Source organism: Macaca mulatta, chromosome 13 (assembly GCF_049350105.2).
Source record: "Macaca mulatta isolate MMU2019108-1 chromosome 13, T2T-MMU8v2.0, whole genome shotgun sequence".
Classification (NCBI taxonomy): domain Eukaryota; kingdom Metazoa; phylum Chordata; class Mammalia; order Primates; family Cercopithecidae; genus Macaca; species Macaca mulatta.
The window spans coordinates 52,281,632-52,300,926 of record NC_133418.1 but is presented as its reverse complement, the minus strand read 5'-3'; the positions used below and the strand labels follow the sequence as shown (position 1 = coordinate 52,300,926).

Genomic DNA, 19,295 nt, shown 5'->3' with positions numbered 1-19,295 from the left:
GAGTGAGAGACTTTACTTGTTAACTAATAGCAAAAGAGAGTCAATAAGACAAGTAGGTACTCATGAGATATCCCTATGAAGATGTCGTTGTTTCGCAGTTTTGGGTAGCAATGTTTTTTAATCAAAAGCAGATAAAGTCCTATATACCATAATTACAGGAATTCATTGAATCATGCAGAAGGCCACTGAAAGTTTCTCTTGACTTTCTACAATTAGCATCAGTAAAATAATTGTGTTATATTCAGTGATCTTCCCTCAATAGCATAGAATAAGTATGATTAGGAATAGTCATAGTCATATCATTAGCAGTTGACTGGGGCCATAGACTAACATTAGAGCTAGACTAGGACTAGAATTTTTAAGCATTGCTATTGAAGCCATAAACCTTATGCTCATTAGACTCATTCTCTGTGCTACTCAAGGGAGCCAGGTTCCACCAGGAAGGTAAAAAGATAAACAAAAAACACTGGAAGGATCCCCATGGACAAGTGCTAAAGGGAAGGGAAACCCTAAGGAAAGATCACAATTATATGTACCCTAGGGAACTGATACCTCCTATTTCCTTTACCACCTGCAATGTAGCATATCAATGTGATTCTTTTAATAATCTCACTGTATCTGTTTTACAATAGCAAAAATATAGATATTGTCAATATGGCACCAAGAATATTGTTTCAGTGAAGAATCCTTAGATTTTACATACTTCCAGCTGGAATGTGTGCTCACAACTAGAAAAAATAGGCACAAAAGAAAATTAGCCTTACAAAGGGTTCATGTTAAACTTCTTGAGAGTATAGAGTTAGGGCCTGTTTGTCTGTTGAAAGACTACTTCCCATTTTCAGATCTCTGTCACCTCCTAATCCTAAGATTATCTTTCAAAGGAGTTATCAAGATAAACAAAGATTAAAGGAAACCTAAGTAAAAACAAAAAATAGTAGGCCAGGAAAACAAAACACATAGACAAAAACATGAAATAAAACTTCCTCGTTTTGTTACCATTTTAGAACAGTTGAAGATGGTAAATCATTCAATTGCAGAAATCTGTAAAGGCAGTAAGATAATCCTACATGAAATAAAAATAACAAGTGGATATCCTTAACAGAAACACTTTAAAAAATATGTAACATAATGCATTCAGGGATGTATTGCAGGGTAGAAAATTCACTTTTTGTCTTTGTGCGTGCATGCGTGTGTGTGTGTGTGTGTGTGTGTGTGTGTGTGTGTGTGTATCCCTAATCATTTTTTAAGAAGGTATTTTTCCTTAGGAAGAGAGTGGACTTCATCTATCACCAAGCAGCTAAAGACCAAGAAGCCTGCAATTGCTAATTCAAAGACAGGGAGGTCCCAGGGACAAGAAAGTACTGTGTCTGATTTCCAACATTGTGTGTTGTTTGGAGAAGTTCAAGCACTTACTAAACTATATTAAAATTGTGGCTATAGACTACCATGAAAGTCTACAGAACAGTGGCATATACCACATTCCTATTGCTCATTTAACTGTGAACTCCTCACCCCACAACATGTACAATATGTATGCTAAGGTATCCTGACACCAATTTGCAGGCCCAAATTTGTCCTCTTGTCAAAGCAGCAAAAATGTAGTTTAGACTGACTGCATTGCGATATTCCAAGCAGCAATATTTTCTTCCTTTGGAACTTGGATAATTACCTTTACAGTGCACTCCCAACATCATTCTTAATGAAGTGGAATTATAAGCAACATATATTTATAATGAAGAGCTGTAATCAAAATAGATGTCATTTGTAAAGGCAAATAGTAATCTGAGTTGAAGGACACTATTCCATGCATGATGTCCCTGTTAGACATTCCAATCTCATCATGACATTGACTGGCTATCTACTCAATGCTGGCCATATTAAAATGTCTGAGATACTTTCTTTCAAATAACATATAACGTTAGTTGATGATAAGGGGAAAATATAGAAAATAATATTTAAGATCATATATCTGAAGTTTCAGGTAGAAAATTGAGACTCCTATAATATCTATAGGAGTTCACAAGAAAATCAAACCTTGGGGTATGAATTGTGGGAAAAAGGGTGAACAGTCCTAAAAGACCTCATGGGGAAACAGGTGTGTTAAGCTGTATTTTAAAGGAGGGAAAGATTTGAAAGTGAGATGAGAAACCATTCTGAGAAGAAGGAAAACCATGAGCAAGAGTCTGCAGCCAGGAATGAGCATAGTATGTTTGGGAATGATTAACAGATATATTTGGCTGAAGTCACAGCCTTCTGTAAGGGAATTATAAGAAATGTATTTTATGTGGATAGTAGCTATACTTTAAAAGGTGGGGATTATTAAAAATTTCTGAAGAGAGAGAGTAACAGACAAACCAGTGTTCTTGGAAGGCACATCTAGAAATAAACTGACATAAAAAGAAACTCTGCCTATGTTCTTCCACTGCTGCTCTTCTTTATAACGATCACACATCCTCAGTTGTCCGTAGTTGTGCTTTATTGTTCTTGATCTAATCGCAACCATGCTTCTCAGTCCCCTTGCCTAGAAGTTTGCTTGGAAACCTCAATTCAACAGCACTCCTACAGACCCAAATACCTTCCTTTAGACTTGGAAATATTAGGGGAAAAGCAACTAGTTTACTGTAGCAAAAAGAGCATATGCTTCGGAATTAGAGAGATCTCAATTTAAATCTGTATTCCAAAAACATATTCTTTATAAGGTCTTAAACAATGATTTAACCTACCTATACCTAAATTTAACCCGTAAAAAGATTAAGTAAAAAGTAAAAAAGGGCTACTTTGCAAATGAAGATGAGATAAATGAAGGATACTGGCACATAAAATAATCTAAAAATGTGGATATTTTTTGTTTCACTTTGAATTTATAAGCAAAAGGAAATCTGAACTGAGAGAGAAGCTGTAAAGGTCTACAACTTTTGTTAAATAAAGGAAATGCTTAAAGACTTTTAAAATGCCAAGAAAAATTTTGAAGAAAACTAAGAAGTCACACTACCAACATAATTATTTTAAATATTTCTTGGTGAACTTTTTTCTCACTATGAACATGATTTTACATGTTTGCAATCATTTTGCTTATAAAACTTTCATTCTGTTTCTTTCATTTAACAAAAGTGCTTTGCAAGGTTATAATTTAAATTTCATAAAATTAGTTTACATAAATGCATAACATATCACTGAATAATAGTATTAAAGTTTATATAACAGTTTACCTATCATTACACAGTTAAGGTTTTTAATTATTTGATGATATTAACAATGATGAAATAACTATTTTGTCCTCTGATAAAACTCAACACCCCACAACTTTAGCATCAATAAGAAAGAATTCAAGCAATCTTCTCTTCATCTTTTAAATGTATTGTATTAGTCTGTTCTCACTCTCCTATGAAGAAATACTCAAGACTGGGCAATCTATAAAGAAAAGAAGGTTAATTGACTCACAGTTCCGCATGGCTGGTCGGGACTCTGGAAACTTACAATCATGGCAGAAAGCACATCTTCACAGGGCAGCAGGAGAGAGAATGAGTGCTGAGAGAAGGGGGAAGTGCCTTACAAAACCATCAGATTTCACTATCATGTGAACAGCATGGTGGAAACTACTCCCATGGTTCAATTACTTCCACCTGGTCCCACCCTTGACACATGGGGATTATTACAATTCAAGGTGAAATTTGGGTGGGGACACAGCACCAAACCATATCAGGTATCAAAGATACTGAAGAGATACTGAAGATACTGAAGAGACCAAGTATAGCAATATGTAACATATTCTCACTGGAATCTCTGACTCTTACCAGGTGCAGTGGCTTACGCTTATAATCCCAGCACTTTGGGAGGCCAAGGTGGGAGGATTACTTGAGCCCAGAAGTTCAAGACCAACCTGGGCAACACAGTGAGACCCCATCTCACCAAAACATTAATAAATTAGCCAGGAATGGCAGCACACACCTGTAGTCCTAGATGCTTGCAGGGCTGTTGTGGGAGGATTGCTTGAGCTTGAAAGGGCAAGGCTGCAGTGAGCTGTTATCACATCATGGCACTCCAGTCTGGGTGACAGAGTGAGATTCTATCCCAACAAAAACACACAAACAAACAAAAAAGGAATAGAAAAAGAAAAGGAAGAAAAGGAAATCAAATATGAAAATTTGTAAGTGTGGAATTTTGCAGTATGTTAAATTCTAGATTCTCCTTATTTTCTACCTTATCAACAAAAACAGGATTAGAAGTAAATGGCTTTTGGAACCAAACAAACTTAAGCTTTTATTTAACAATTATATGAGCAGAAGAAGACTCAAAGGTCATTATCATTAAAGAGGCAAAGGATTACTGGCTGGACACTACCAGAAAGAAGAGTTCTGGCTTGGTAATAGTAGCTTTATGGGGAGAAAAGTCCTAGGTAATAACTCAACACACAAAGATATTTCTGAAGAAATATAGAACCTCTAAAGTATTTAAGTGATTAACTAAACAAAAGATCCCAATACCACATTCATAAGAAGCAAATGTTTTTATTTCAATATACTCTGCGTAGCTCAAATAACATAAAAGTTAACTGCATGGAAACAGGAAACATAAATCACTTTCTCGATAGGCAGAAAAATCATCAGTAATTATCAGTAATTTGTGCTCCATCGGGGAAAAAGAAAAAAAACTTGAATGTTGGCTCTACCTATGTAATTAATGTAATGAAGAAAAACGTGGTTGTATCCTAAAGGATCTGATGCTTCTAGTCCTCTTTGAGGACACCTGGAACTTTTTTATTTTGTTCCAGAGAAAGTCATAAGAATTGAGCTAAATTACAGGATCATTTTTATCAGTAGATGAGAGAATTTCCACATAAGGTGTCAAAGAAGGGAACTCAAGTTAGGTTAGAAACAAGCAACCCACTTATTGATATATTTCCCATTACCAGATAGAGTTTCTACTTTATGGGGATGTTACCACAAAATTTATCCCCCATACCGGGAATTGTGACTAAATTCTGGTCATCATGACTAAAATTTTATGAACTAACAAAAAAGATTCTGAATAAGAATCCCACAGAAAAAAAGGTACTTAAATGATGGCTCTATGAAACATAGCTTAGTGCTTCTCATACATAGTTTACAGGTATTATATAGCCTAGAGGGAAAGAATAAGGGCTTTGGAGGCAGTTTGCACCCAGATTCCCTAATTCTAGATGAGTAGTTTTTGACACAATAGTAAACCTCTCTATGTTTACTAATGTGTAAGCTATTCTAATTTTTTTCTTTTTCTATATTATATTTTTATTATACTTTAAGTTCTAGGGTACATGTGCACAACGAGCAGGTTCAGTACATAGGTATACATGTGCCATGTTGGTGTGCTGCACCCATTAACTCATCATTTACATTCTGGGTATTAGTCCTTTGTCAGATGAGTACATTGCTAAAATTTTCTCCCATTCTGTAGGCTGCCTGTTCACTCTGATAGTAGTTTCTTTTGATGTGCAGAGGCGCCTTAGTTTAATTAGATCACAATTGTCAATTTTTGATTTTGTTGCCATTGCTTTTGGTGTTTTAGACATGAAGTCCTTGCCCATGTCTATGTCCTGATGGTATTACCTAGGTTGTCTTCTAGGGTTTTTATGGTTTTAGGTCTAACATTTAAGTCTTTAATTCATCTTGATTTAATTTTTCTATATGGTGTAAGGAAGGGATCTAGTTTCAGCTTTCTACATATGGCTAGCCAGTTTTCCCAGCACCATTTGTTAAATAGAGAATCCTTTCCCCATTGTTTGTTTTTCTCAGGTTTGACAAAGATCAGATGGTTGTAGATGTGTGGTATTACTTCTGAGGGCTCTGTTCTGTTCCATTGGTCTATATCTCTGTTTTGGTACCAGTATCATACTGTTTTGGTTACTGTAGCCTTGTAGTATAGTTTGAAGTCAGGTAGCGTGATGCCTCCAGCTTTGTTCTTTTGGCTTAGGATTGTCTTGGTTATGCGGGCTCTTTTTTCATTCCATATGAACTTTAAAGTAGTTTTTTCCAATTATGTGAAGAAAGTCATTGGTAGCTTGATGAGGATGGCACTGACTCTATACATTACCTTGGGCAGTATGGGCATTTTCAGGATATTGATTCTTCCTATCCATGAGCATGGAATGGTCTTCCATTTGTTTGTGTCTTCTTTTATTTCATTGAGCAGTGGCTTGTAGTTCTCCTTGAAGAGGTCCTTTACATCCCTTGTAAGTTGGATTCCTAGGTATTTTATTCTCTTTGAAGCAATTGTGAATGCGAGTTTAGTCATGATTTGGCTCTCTGTTTGTCTGTCATTGGGGTATAAGAATGCTTGTGATTTTTGCACATTGATTTTGTATCCCGAGACTTTGCTCAAGTTGCTTATCAGCTTAAGGAGATTTTGGGCTGAGACAATGGAGTTTTCTAAATATACAATCATGTCATCTGCAAACAGGGACAATTTGACTTCCTCTTTTCCTAACTGAATACACTTTATTTCTTTCTCCTGCCTGATTGCCCTAGCCAGAACTTCCAACACTGTGTTCAATAGGAGTGGTGAGAGAGGGCATCCCTGTCTTGTGCCAGTTTTCAAAGGGAATTTTTCCAGTTTTTGCCCCTTCAGTATGATATTGGCTGTGGGTCTGTCATAAATAGCTCTAATTTTTTGAGATACATCCCATCAGTACCTAATTTATTGAGAGTTTTTAGCATGAAGGGCTGCTAAATTTTGTTGAGGGCCTTTTCTCCATCTATTGAGATAATCATGTGGTTTTTGTCTTTGGTTCTGTTTATATGCTGGATTGCATTTACTGATTTGCATATGTTGAACCAGACTTGCATCCCAGGGATGAAGCCCACTTGATCATGGTGGATAAGCTTTTTGATGTGCTGCTGGATTCAGTTTGCCAGTATTTCATTGAGGATTTTTGCATCAATGTTCATCAGGGATATTGGTCTAAAATTCTCTTTTTTTATTGTGTCTCTGCCAGGCTTTGTTATCAGGATGATGCAGGCCTCATAAAATGAGTCAGGGAGGAGTCCCTCTTTTTCTATTGAATGGAATAGTTTCAGAAGGTATGGTACCAGCTCCTCCTTGTACCTCTGGTAGAATTCGGCTGTGAATCCATCTGGTCCTGGACTTTTTTTGGTTGGTAGGCTATTAATTATTGCCTCAATTTCAGAGCCTGTGATTGGTCTACTCAGGGATTCAACTTCTTCCTGGTTTAGTCGGGGGAGAGTGTATGTGTCCAGGAATTTATCAATTTTTCTAGATTTTCTAGTTTATTTGCGTAGAGCTGTTTATAGTATTCTCTGATGGTAGTTTGTACTTCTGTAGGATCTGTGGTGATATCCCCTTTATCATTTTTTATTGTGTCTATTTGATTCTTCTCTCTTTTCTTCTTTATTTGTCTTGCTAGTGGTCTATCAATTTTGTTGATCTTTTCAAAAAACCAGCTCCTGGATTCATTGATTTTTTGAAGGGTTTTTTGTGTCTCTATCTCCTTCAGTTCTGCTCTGATCTTAGTTATTTCTTGCCTTCTGCTAGCTTTTGAATGTGTTTGCTCTTGCTTCTCTAGTTCTTTTAATTGTGATGTTAACGTGTCAATTTTAGATCGTTCCAGCTTTCTCTTGTGGGCATTTAGTGCTATAAATTTCCCTCTACACACCGCTTTAAATATGTCCCAGAGATTCTGGTATGATGTGTCTTTGTTCTCATTTGTTTCAAAGAATATCTTTATTGCTGCCTTCATTTCTTTATGTACCCAGCAGTCATTCAGGAGCAGGTTGTTCAGTTTCCACGTAGTTGAGCAGTTTTGAGTGAGTTTCTTTATCCTGAGTTCTAGTTTGATTGCACTGTGGTCTGAAGACAGTTTGTTGTAATTTCCATTCTTTTGAATTTGCTGAGGAGTGCTTTACTTCCAACTATGTGGTCAATTTTGGAATAAGTGTGATGTGGTGGTTAGAAGAATGTATAGTCTGTTGATTTGGGGTGGAGAGTTCTGTAGATGTCTATTAGGTCTGCTTGGTGCAGAGTTGAGTTCAATTCCTGGATATCCTTGTTAACTTTCTGTCTCGTTGATCTGTCTAATGTTGACAGTGGGGTGTCATTATTATTGTGTGGGAGTCTAAGTCTCTTTGTAGGTCTCTAAGGACTTGCTTTATGAATCTGGGTGCTCCTGTATTGGGAGCATATATATTTAGGATAGTTAGCTCTTCTTGTTGAATTGATCCCTTTACCATTATATAATGGCCTTCTTTGTCTCTTTTGATCTTTGATAGTTTAAAGTCTGTTTTATCAGAGACTAGGATTGCAACCCCTGCCTTTTTTTGGTTTCCATCTGCTTGTTAGATCTTCCTCCATCCCTTTATGTTGAGCCTATGTGTGTGAGATGGTCTCCTGAATACAGCACACTGATGGTCTTGACTCTTTATCCAATTTGCCAGTCTGTGTCTTTTAATTGGAGCATCTACATTTACATTTAAGGTTAATATTGTTATATGTGAATTTGATCTGTCATTATGATGCTAGCTGATTATTTTACCCGTTAGTTGATGCAGTTTCTTCCTAGCATCGATGGTCTTTACAATTTGGCATGTTTTTGCAGTGGCTGATACCAGTTGTTCCTTTCCATGTTTAGTGCTTCCTTCAGGAGCTCTTGTAGGGCAGGCCTGGTGGTGACAAAATCTTTCAGCATTGGCTTGTCTGTAAAGGATTTTATTTCTCCTTCACTTATGAAGCTTAGTTTGGCTGGATATGAAATTCTGAGTTGAAAATTATTTTCTTTAAGAATGTTGAATATTGGCCCCCACTGTCTTCTGGCTTGTAGAGTTTCTGCCGAGAGATCTGCTGTTAGTCTGATGGGCTTCCCTTTTTGGGTAACCCAACCTTTCTCTCTGGCTGCCCTTAACATTTTTTTCTTCATTTCCACTTTGGTGAATCTGACAATTAGGTGTCTTGGAGCTGCTCTTCTCGAGGAGTATCTTTGTGGTGTTTTCTGTATTTCCTGCATTTGAATGTTGTCTTGCCTTGCTAGGTTGGGGAAGTTCTCCTGGATAATATCCTGCAGAGTGTTTTTCAACTTGGTTCCATTCTCCCTGTCACTTTCAGGTACACCAATCAGACATAGATTTGGTCTTTTCACATAGTCCCATATTTCTTGGAGGCTTTGTTCATTTTCTTTTACTCTTTTTTCTCTGAACTTCTTTTCTTGCTTCATTTCATTCATTTGATCTTCAATCACTGATACCCTTTCTTCCAGTTGATCAAATTGGCTACTGAAGCTTCTGCATTTGTCACGTAGTTCTTGTGCCATGGGTTTCATCTCCACCAGGTCATTTAAGGACTTCTCTACACTGGTTAGTCTAGTTATCCATTTGTCTAATCTTTTTTCAAGGTTTTTAGCTTATTTGCAATGGGTTCGAACTTCCTCCTTTAGCTCGGAGAAGTCTGAAGTGTTCTTCTCTAAACTCGTCCAAGTCATTCTCCGTCCAGCTTTGTTTCATTGATGGCAAGGAGCTGCGTTCCTTTGGAGGGGTAGTGGTGTTCTGATTTTTAGATTTTTCAGCTTTTCTGCTCTGTTTTTCCCCCATCTTTGTGGTTTTATCTACCTTTGGTCTTTGATGACGGTGATCTCCAAATGGGGTTTTGGTGTGGATGTCCTTTCTGTTTGTTAGTTTTCCTTCTAACCATCAGGACCCTCAGTTGCAGGTCTGTTGGAGTTTGCTGGAGGTCCACTCCAGACCCTGTTTGCCTCGGTATCAGCAGCAGCGGCTGTAGAACAGCGAATAGTGCTGAATGGCAAATGTTGCTGCCTGATCATTCCTCTGGAAGCTTCATCTCAGAGGGGTACCCAGCCATGTGAGGTGTCAGTCTGCCCCTACTGGAGGGTGCCTCCCAGTTAGGCTATTCGGAGGTCAGGGACCCACTTGAGTACGCAGTCTGTCTGTTCTCAAGATCTCAAACTGTGTGCTGGGAAAACCACTACTCTCTTCCAAGCTGTCAGACAGGGACATTTAAGTCTGCAGAGGTTTCTGCTGCCTTTTGTTTGGCTATGCCTCGTGCCCAGAGGTGGAGTCTGTAGAGGCAGGCAGGCCTCCTTGAGCTGTGGTGGGCTCCACCCAGTTCGAGCTTGTTTACCTGCTCAAGCCTCAGCAATGGCAGGCGCCACTCCCCCACCCTCGCTACCACCTTGCAGTTCGATCTCAGACTCCTGGGCTAGCAATGAGGGAGGTTCCATGGGCGTGGGACCCTCCAAGCCAGGCGCAGGATATAATCTCTTGGCATGCCATTTGCTAAGATCATTGGAAAAGCGCAGTATTAGAGTGGGAGTGACCCAATTTCCCAGATGCCATCCATCATCACTTCCCTTGGCTAGGAATGGGAATTCCCTGACCCCTTGTACTTCCCATGTGAGGCGATGCCTTGCACTGCTTCAGCTCATGCTCGGTGGGCTGCACCCACTGTCCTGCCCCCACTGTCCAAGAAGCCCCCATGAGATGAATCCGGTACCTCAGTTGAAAATGCAGAAATCACCAGTCTTCTGCATCCTTCACACTGGGAGCTGTAGACTGGAGCTGTTCCTATTTGTCTATCTTGGACTCACCCATCTACAGCCATCTTGGAACCACCCGTCTACCTAATTTTTCTTTTCTAATTTGTAAACTGGGAGAATAACAATGTTTTCACAAATTTGTTGCAAGGAATAAATGAGAATAAATATATATATTAATACATACATACATGTATATTAGAATATATACACCTACGTGTGTATGTGTGTGTATATATATGGGTGTATATGTATACACACACAGAAAGAGAGAAAGAAAGAGAGACAGAGAGGGAGAGGACACTCTGCACAGTAACTGGTACATGGTATGTACTCAAAAGATAGTAGCTATTGTTAAATATTAAGAGACAGCTTGATATAGTGAAAAGAGCATGACCCAGGGTAAAATGACATAGGATCTAGCCCCATAATTGATTAACTTTCTGATCTCTGGGCAAGACCTGTTAGGCCTCAGTTTCCATATTTGTTAAATGGGGAAAATAGTGACTATCCATATATCATAGAGGTTGCTTTTTTGAAAAAAGAAATGGGATAATGACATATACAAGAAATGTTAACATTACTAACACATGAATGCAAGGCATTTTATAATTAAAATTCTGTCACATGAAAACCATGCTCTTTCTTATTTGGAGAAACAAGAGGATATGGAAGGAGAAAGACCAATTTAGAATTTTAACCTAAGCAAACTTTTGGTCATTATCTCAAAATAATAGCTTTTTACTTCTCTTTTCTATAATTAAATGGTTACTTTTAATGATATATGACCCAAAAATGATTGTCAATGCCCAGGCAGGAATTCAGTTACTTTATTACTCAAAACAGGTAAACTCCATAAAAACTTATTGTGCACTATTTCGTGCAAGTTGCTGCACTATACACAGAAATACAGACGAAAAGGACAAGGTCTTTATCCACAGGGTTGACCAGTCCATAGTTGGCAACCAGTCTAATAGACAGGATAGTATAATGGAAAAAAATATAAGTCAAATAAATTTGTTTAAATCCTAACCCTTTCCCCTATTTGCTGTATCCCTTACAAAGTACATATTCTTCTTGAGTTTATGGTCTCATCATAAAATATAATAATAATATTAATACTTATCTGGTTGGGGTATTTTGAGTCCTCATCAACTGGGATGACATATAACACATATAAAGCATTTGGAATACAGCAGATGCTTTAATTACCATTGTCTCCTTTCCTGAATAAAGTACACAAATGAATGACACATCCAGCCCAAGGTAAAATTTAATTAGTGCCATTTAAAAAAGTGCCACAAAGGAAGATGTCACATCTGGTTAGGAGAACTGGTAAGGCCTCATAGAAGGTGTGGTACTTGAAATGAACCTTGAAGTATGTAAGATTTTCAACACACATAGTTAAAGGGCAGAAGCAGTAAAAGTAGACGAAAGGCATGAAAAAAAAAAAAAAAAAAAAAAAGACCCAGGGAGAAAACAGTTGGGTATGGTTAACAAAGAGCATTACTTCATTATGGGAGGAGAATCTCTGGTAAATAGAAAAGAGAGACAGAGACAGAGAAAAAGACAGAAAGGTAGTTTAAGGTCCCATTATGAAAAGTCTTGGTGGACACAGAAAAGATTTTGTACTTAATGGGAGTACTGACAGTTCTTCAGTAGCAGAATCATTTGGTTAGGTTGGAGATGGCAGCAATTCCTGGAAATAAAGTGAGTACTAAAAGAAATGTCAGTTTTTAAAGGATTTTAAATGGGAAGGATTTCAGAAACTTATATGTAGAAAATAATTTTCTCTTAAGGATGACCTAAGAGAAAGTAAGGCCAGGGATAGGTATCACTGTATTACTAGACAAAGAAACTAGGAGAATTTCCACACTTAACCCACAAACCAAGGTGGGCCATGAGAAATCTTGTCCTATGTCATACAAATTAACATTAACAGCAGACAGCGAAAACAAACTCAGGATTCCATCCTGTGGGTCTGTTACTTGAGATAGCATTTCCTCTCTTAAGCATTTCTGAAAGATAATTGTCAGGATAACAATAATAAATTCTCAAAAATATGCTCTTATGCTGAGCATGCAAAATGGGTAACTGTGCATGCAATTGTAAATTATACAACTGAAGTCTCAAAAAAATGTGTGTGTACTTACCTCATCTGTTAACTCGAGGGAAACAGTAAGATTTAAAAACTCTAAATGTGGAAAATATCATTACAATCATTTTTGGGTGCCTCATGAATATAGGTAGGCCGCCTAGGTCACGAAAACTTCAAGGGAAAAAACAGTTGCAAAATTAAATAATTTTCCCCTCTGACCACTGACTGTCTAACAATGAGAATAATCTGCAAACAAACACACTCGTATTTTCCCTCTGTGTCTCTGTGGCACACACAAACACATTTCTAGACACTGACCTATTCCATTGGCTATGTTGCTGCTGTGATGTGGTAAAATATCCCTGAAAATTAAGAGAAACTGGGGATTCCAAAATGTAAGAGAACAAGACAGAATTTGCCTTGTCTTTTTTTTTTTTTTTTTTTTTTTTTGAGACGGCGTCTCACTCTGTCGCCCAGGCTGGAGTGCAGTGGCTGGATCTCAGCTCACTGCAAGCTCCGCCTCCTGGGTTTACGCCATTCTCCTGCCTCAGCCACCTGAGTAGCTGGGACTACAGGCGCCCGCCACCTCGCTCGGCTAGTTTTTTGTATTTTTTGGTAGAGACGGGGTTTCACCGTGTTAGCCAGGACGGTCTCGATCTGCTGACCTCGTGATCCGCCCGTCTCGGCCTCCCAAAGTGCTGGGATTACAGGCGTGAGCCACCGAGCCCAGCCTAACAGTCCTCTCTATATACATTTTTTCTATTGATCAATCCCTCTCTGACAGAGAGCCACTTCTGCCAGAGAATTTCAAATATGAAAAGAGAATATTTATAGTAAGTAAAAGACAAATGATTTGGGTTCTTTTTCAGAAACGAACTCTTTTCGCTCCCATTCTTTCTCTAATAATGCCCAAGGGCAAATCTTAGACACAGCTGTTTTGTGACTAATACGGGGTTCCATGAGGAAATTATCTAGCATTCTGGGCAACATAAACACAAATGTTAGGCAATCTATTTTGTGGAAAACCAGGTGGGGTAGTTTAAGAAGTCATCTGATTCTAGAGAATATAATGGTTGGTGAATGCAATTAATTATAAAAGCGTAGCTTCAGAAAAGTATAGACAAGACAGAAATACAGCACCAATGGAAGCAATATTGAGGACTTAAGCCTGTCAGTTACTTCCTACTTTGATTCTGAATGGTCCATGGTAAGTGGTTCTAAAGCCTGAGTGGTAGAATCAACTCTATCCACACTGAGCTGTTTTACAGTATTTAGGTAAAAATGGCAGTTTAGAAAAAACAAAAGAGGGGGAAATAAACCTCAACTAGTTACTTACAGTATAGCCTTGCAAGAAAGTTCACAACTCTACAGGTAGAAAAAGCATGCACTTTAATTCAGACAAGCACCAGCTTGATCCACATTACTGCTTCTAAATGACCTACAGGTTAAAGTAAGGAGTACAAAGTATGGTGCTGAAATATGACAGCATGATGAAATGGGGACAGGTGGGCTGGCAAAAGCAATTTTAAAATATAAATTAGTAATTAAATACAATAATTATTGAGATGGAAAACATTATTCTAAATATCACCTCCACATACCCCCAGCATTATAAAAGCAGCAGATGTTTCAATTCAGAAAACAGTTTCTAAAAACACAAACAAAAAGGAAAACCTAAAAGCTACACAGAAATAAGGATAAACCACGGAGTATACAATTCTAGACTTACATTGTATATAATATAGATATTTAATTAGTGTATATATGTATTAATTAAAATAAGATCATATCTGTTTTTCCAGTTAAGAAATAGTGAACATATTTTTAATGAATAAATACAAATTTACATTAATTTAATGAATGAATGATATCACATATGAATATACAATACTTTAATTTGTGAACAAATTTGTTTATTGGATTTTTAATTGGTACCAACTCCTCTCTATACAAAATACATTGCATTAAATATAGTTATATTTGAATATTATAATACAACCATGATTATTTCATTAAGTTCAAATTCTAAAAGGGGAATTACATAGTAAAAAGGTAAGCACATTTTGAGGGGTTTCTGAGGCATATTGAAAAACTGATCTCCAAAAAGACTATAATAACTTAGACCCCTAGCAGCAATGTATAAAAATACCTATTTCCACAAATATTTCTCACAAATAATGAATGTTACCATTTTCTTATTTCTGACTAGTTTATAGTCAAAAATACCACACAAGCTTAATATGTATGTCTTATTAATAGTTACAAATTATGTTCATGTTATCTTTTTTTTACCAAATATTGTGCATTTTTGCTTACAAATGAATTTCAGAATTATTTCATTAAGATTCCTGCCTAAACAAATTTACTTGGTACTTACTGCAATTAGACTAAATTTGAAAAAACTTTCTACAAAATGAAATATTCCCGTCCTGGAATACCATATATATTTGTGCATAAGAAAGTATCTTTTATTTTACTCTGTAAGGTTGTCATATTATTTCTAAATTTACTTGCTGAGTAGCTGCATAGAAAAATTATATCTATGTCCCAGTAGTAAATAAGACAGTTTTGACAATATATTTTCTATGTGGGCATTGCTAATATAAGAAAAGTTTATTTGTTTTCTAAGTGAACCATCTAACCTAAATTCTTATTGGTCTTAATGAATTTTTAGTATGTTCTATCTAGATAATAATAACCTATGAATAATAATGTGCATGTGCTATGGTTTGAAATGTTTGAGCCTTGCCAAAATTCATATTGCAATTTAATCCCCAATGCAACTTTTATATATTATTTTAATTTTTACATTTTGTCAGGAAGGGCTTTTCGGAAGTGATTACATCACTCATTAATTGGATTAGTGCCTATATAGAAGGCATTGTGGGAGTGAGTTTGTCCTTTTTGCCTTCTCTGCCATGTAAGGATACAGAGGTGCCATTTATGAATAACAGGACTTTGTCAGACACTGAATCTGCTGACATCTTAATATTGGACTTTTCAGCCTCCAGCACTATGAGAAACAAATTTCTGTTGTTTATAAATTTCTCAGTCTAAAGTATCTTGTTATGGGAGCAGGAATGGACTAAGACATGCATGGCTCATTACAATGTAATTTATTCTTTTTTTACGTTTATTTGATAGAACTTCTAAAGTGTTGGTGAGAAGCATCTTCACCCAATTCCTGATGTCAATGAAAATAAATGTTTTATTGTTCTACTGTTAAATCTATGGTGGCTACTAAATTTCAAATAGATGTTCTTTTTTATGTTATTGAAATATTATCCTGCTTGGAATTTAGTAAACTTTGTTTTTAAATCAAGAATGTAGCCTGGATGTAATAAAATGTCTTTCTAGAATACATCAAGCAACTTTATCTCCTTCACCTAGTAATGTGATAAATTATATTAACAGATTTTCTAAAATATCAAACCATCCTTGCATTTCTGGAATAAATCCTACACACTAGTACAAAATTACTTTCTTAAAACACTTGGAATTAACTTGCTAAAATTTTATTTATTTTATCTCTATCCATAATTGTGAGATTAACTCATAGTTTTTTTGTGTGTGCTCTTTTTGTCTGTCTTTGGTATCAGGATGAAGCTAGATAAAATGACATATTTTTCTGCAGGTAAATGCTCCCACTAGGAACAACCAGTAGAGGAAGTAAAACATGCAGAAAAAACATATTAAAAGGTATCAGGTGCTGTGAAGCAATGAAGACTAAAGGGAATAAACCTGCATAGAGGACAGAATCTTTTAAAGGTGAGGTGAAAATCTGCAGCTTTCCTTGTGGGTATTTGAGGAATGTAGGCAAGGGCAACAGACTGAGAATCTTAAAACCAGGCAGAGACTATCTACTAGTGGGTGAAAAAAACATGGAATCTATGCTGCTTCCAATGGACTAGACTGACACAATTAGAGGTTTCAGGACTAGTATTACCCTCAAGATATTTACTGAATTCTAAAGCTAAACAACTGAGGAAAATAAGGGTTTAAGCCAAAATCTTTGAAAAGCAAGGAGATTTCTCTCAGTTTCACAGTGTTTCAGAGAAAAAGACTCAGTAGTAGAAGGATGCCTAAAAATGATGGGAACTATCTTAGTTCATTCAGAATAATGTAACAAAATCCCATAGACTGTAGCTTATAAACAAAAGAATTCTCACAGTTCTGGAGGCTTGGAAGTCCAACATCAAGGTACCAGCAGATTCAGTGTCTGATGAAGGCCTATTTCCTAGTGCAAAATAAAAAAGGAGTCTTCTTTCTGTATCCCCATATCCTCACAAGGCCACAAGGAACAAGGCAGCTCTCTGAAGTCTCTTTTATATGTATACTAATCCCATGTGTGAGGCTCTACCGTCATAATCTATCACCTCCCAAGACCTCACCTCCTAATGTAATCACACTGGTTATTAGATTCAACATATGATTTTGGGGGGTACACAAACATTCAGATCACGTAGGAACTGAAACCTCATTAGGGACGGTAAATTAACACTGGCAATCCCCAACACTTTCTTTCCTGTCAGCAATTGCTGGTACTGGGTACTGCTAAGTCTCCTTCTCAAGACATTTGCCAGATGCTAAAACCAAAGAGTACAGGAGGCTGAACAGACAAGGTTTCTGTGAAGAGCAGGAATTTCTATAGTCCTCTTTGGTGCTAAAAAGACAATGACATGTCAGGCATTTTTTAAAAGCTCTGCAGAGCCATATCCTACCAACAAGGGCAAACAAAGTACACTACAATTGCAACCCAATATTAACCCCAATCAGTCCATGATGGTTCTAAGGTGGTCAGCTTCAAACCACAACCCACCTGCCCATTCTATTTACTTAGCAAAGGAAAACATGACCACCTGGAATCTCTACATATTTTACACAATGTCCAACAACAACCAAAAAATATTAGAAAGAGACAGGACCATATCATTGAAAACCAAGAGAAAAAAAATCCACAAATATGTATGTATAATATATATAAGAAGTAGTAAAGAATGATTTTGAATGTCTCTAATTAATATGCTTAAGAAAACAGAGAAAAGATAGACAAATTAGATAAAAAAGATGGAGCATTTCATCACAGAATTTCAGTTTATATAAAAAAATTAAAGAATATTCTAAGACTAAAATATACATACCTGAAATTCTAACTAAGTTTCTTTTTTTAATTCTACCAAGGCTTTTATATTGTCTTTCTACTAATAACTTTGAACATCATAGGAAGATAAGCAGACATAATACCAGGAACCATTTTTAGAATGAAAAAAATGCAAAGGTCAATGAAAAAATGATGGAAGTAGCCTCTAAATATCATTAAAGGTTAATAAATATAGCATGATCTTCTATATACTGAAGACCTTCCTGGGTAGTTACAGCAGAAACTAACATCTTTCACCAAACTAAATTATAAGGAAACCTTCTTATAGGTAAAGGACAATGTAAGAGCAACTGTCACTTACAGGAAGGTGTGTGAATACAGCAAAGGTGCTACGAAGAAAGGCAATGAGGTCTACCAGGTAATCACTAGCTTTGTTGCCCAAATCTCCAGTCATCCAGTCATAGTCTGCCAGCTGTAGGAACTGGTCAATCTTCTGGTTTAAGTTGGTATAAATCTCTTCTTCAGCTGCATGTCTAGCATCCTGTGAAAAAATATAAAATTTGAAACATCACTCAGATTTCAATATGGGCAGAAATTTCTATGAGCTTAGAGCCATCTGACATATCCATTAAGAAACCTAGAATATAACTGGGAATACTGAGTCATATCACAGTCTTCTTTAATTTTTTCTTTTTCAAAACCATTGTGTAGGTTTTTTCTAATTTTTTGTTTGCATCCTAAGACATGTTAAAATAAAAGCAGAATGCCCAGATCATGTAAGTTTGAGATACCTATATAAAAGATTCATGATATACACTAGCATATTAAAGGCCCTAAGAAGTATGGTGAGATTAATATTCTTACAAAAATATTTTCAGGACAAATGATCATACATTACTCTATGACAACCAGTATTCCAATGCTAAAATTCCATCAACATAGACTTGTGCAGAGTAACTTACGAAGTACCTGCCACCACCTTCAATATTCACTTTCAGTCTGATCATCCTTAACTTCTGTTAAATACTCTCTTTTTAAAACTCTGTCTTCCTGTGGAATTCATTAGATGGTTTTCTCCTGGCTTTCCTTTTACTTCTCTGGACACAAATCTTCTCACTTTCTTTGGGTGATTTAATTAAATCCAATAGCTTCCAGTATCTCTATCTTTAGTACAGATCTACTCCAAAATCATTCTAATTCAAGAATCATATATGCGAGTGTTTCATGGACATCTCTGACCCAGACAAACTTTGAAATAATTGGCCAGGAGCAGTGGCTCATGCATGTAATCCCAGAACTTTGGGAGGCCGAAGTGGGTGGATCACCTGAGGTCAGGAGTTCAAGACCAGCCTGGCCAACATGGTGAAACCCCATCTCTACTAAAAATATAAAAATTAGCTGGGTGTGGTGGTGGGACTCTGTAATCCCAGCTACTCAGGAGGCTGAGGCAGGAGAGGTTTCAGTGAGGCGAGATTATGCCACTGCACTCCGGCCTGGGTGACATAGCAAGACTCCATCTCAAAAAAAAAAAAAAAGAAAGAAAGAAAGAAAGAAAGAAGTAGGTC

The 19,295-nt window shown here is 36.8% G+C and overlaps 1 protein-coding gene across 23 annotated transcripts in view; it reads right to left on the bottom strand.

Moving 5' to 3' along the window:
* The window catches only part of EXOC6B (exocyst complex component 6B), a 678,312-nt gene that overhangs the window by 296,983 nt on the left and 362,034 nt on the right, over nucleotides 1-19,295 (bottom strand). For 21 of the 23 annotated variants that reach the window (XR_013402682.1, XM_077959258.1, XM_077959247.1 and 18 more), the window contains one exon: nucleotides 18,092-18,271. Coding sequence is in view for 22 of the 23 variants with exons in the window: in XM_077959258.1 (XP_077815384.1) it covers nucleotides 18,092-18,271 (180 nt within the window). In the remaining variant the exon portion in view is untranslated. Of the gene's footprint in view, nucleotides 1-15,439; nucleotides 17,293-18,091; nucleotides 18,272-19,295 lie in introns of those variants that run through there. The other 2 variants (XM_077959257.1, XM_077959256.1) reach the window with 2 other exon arrangements.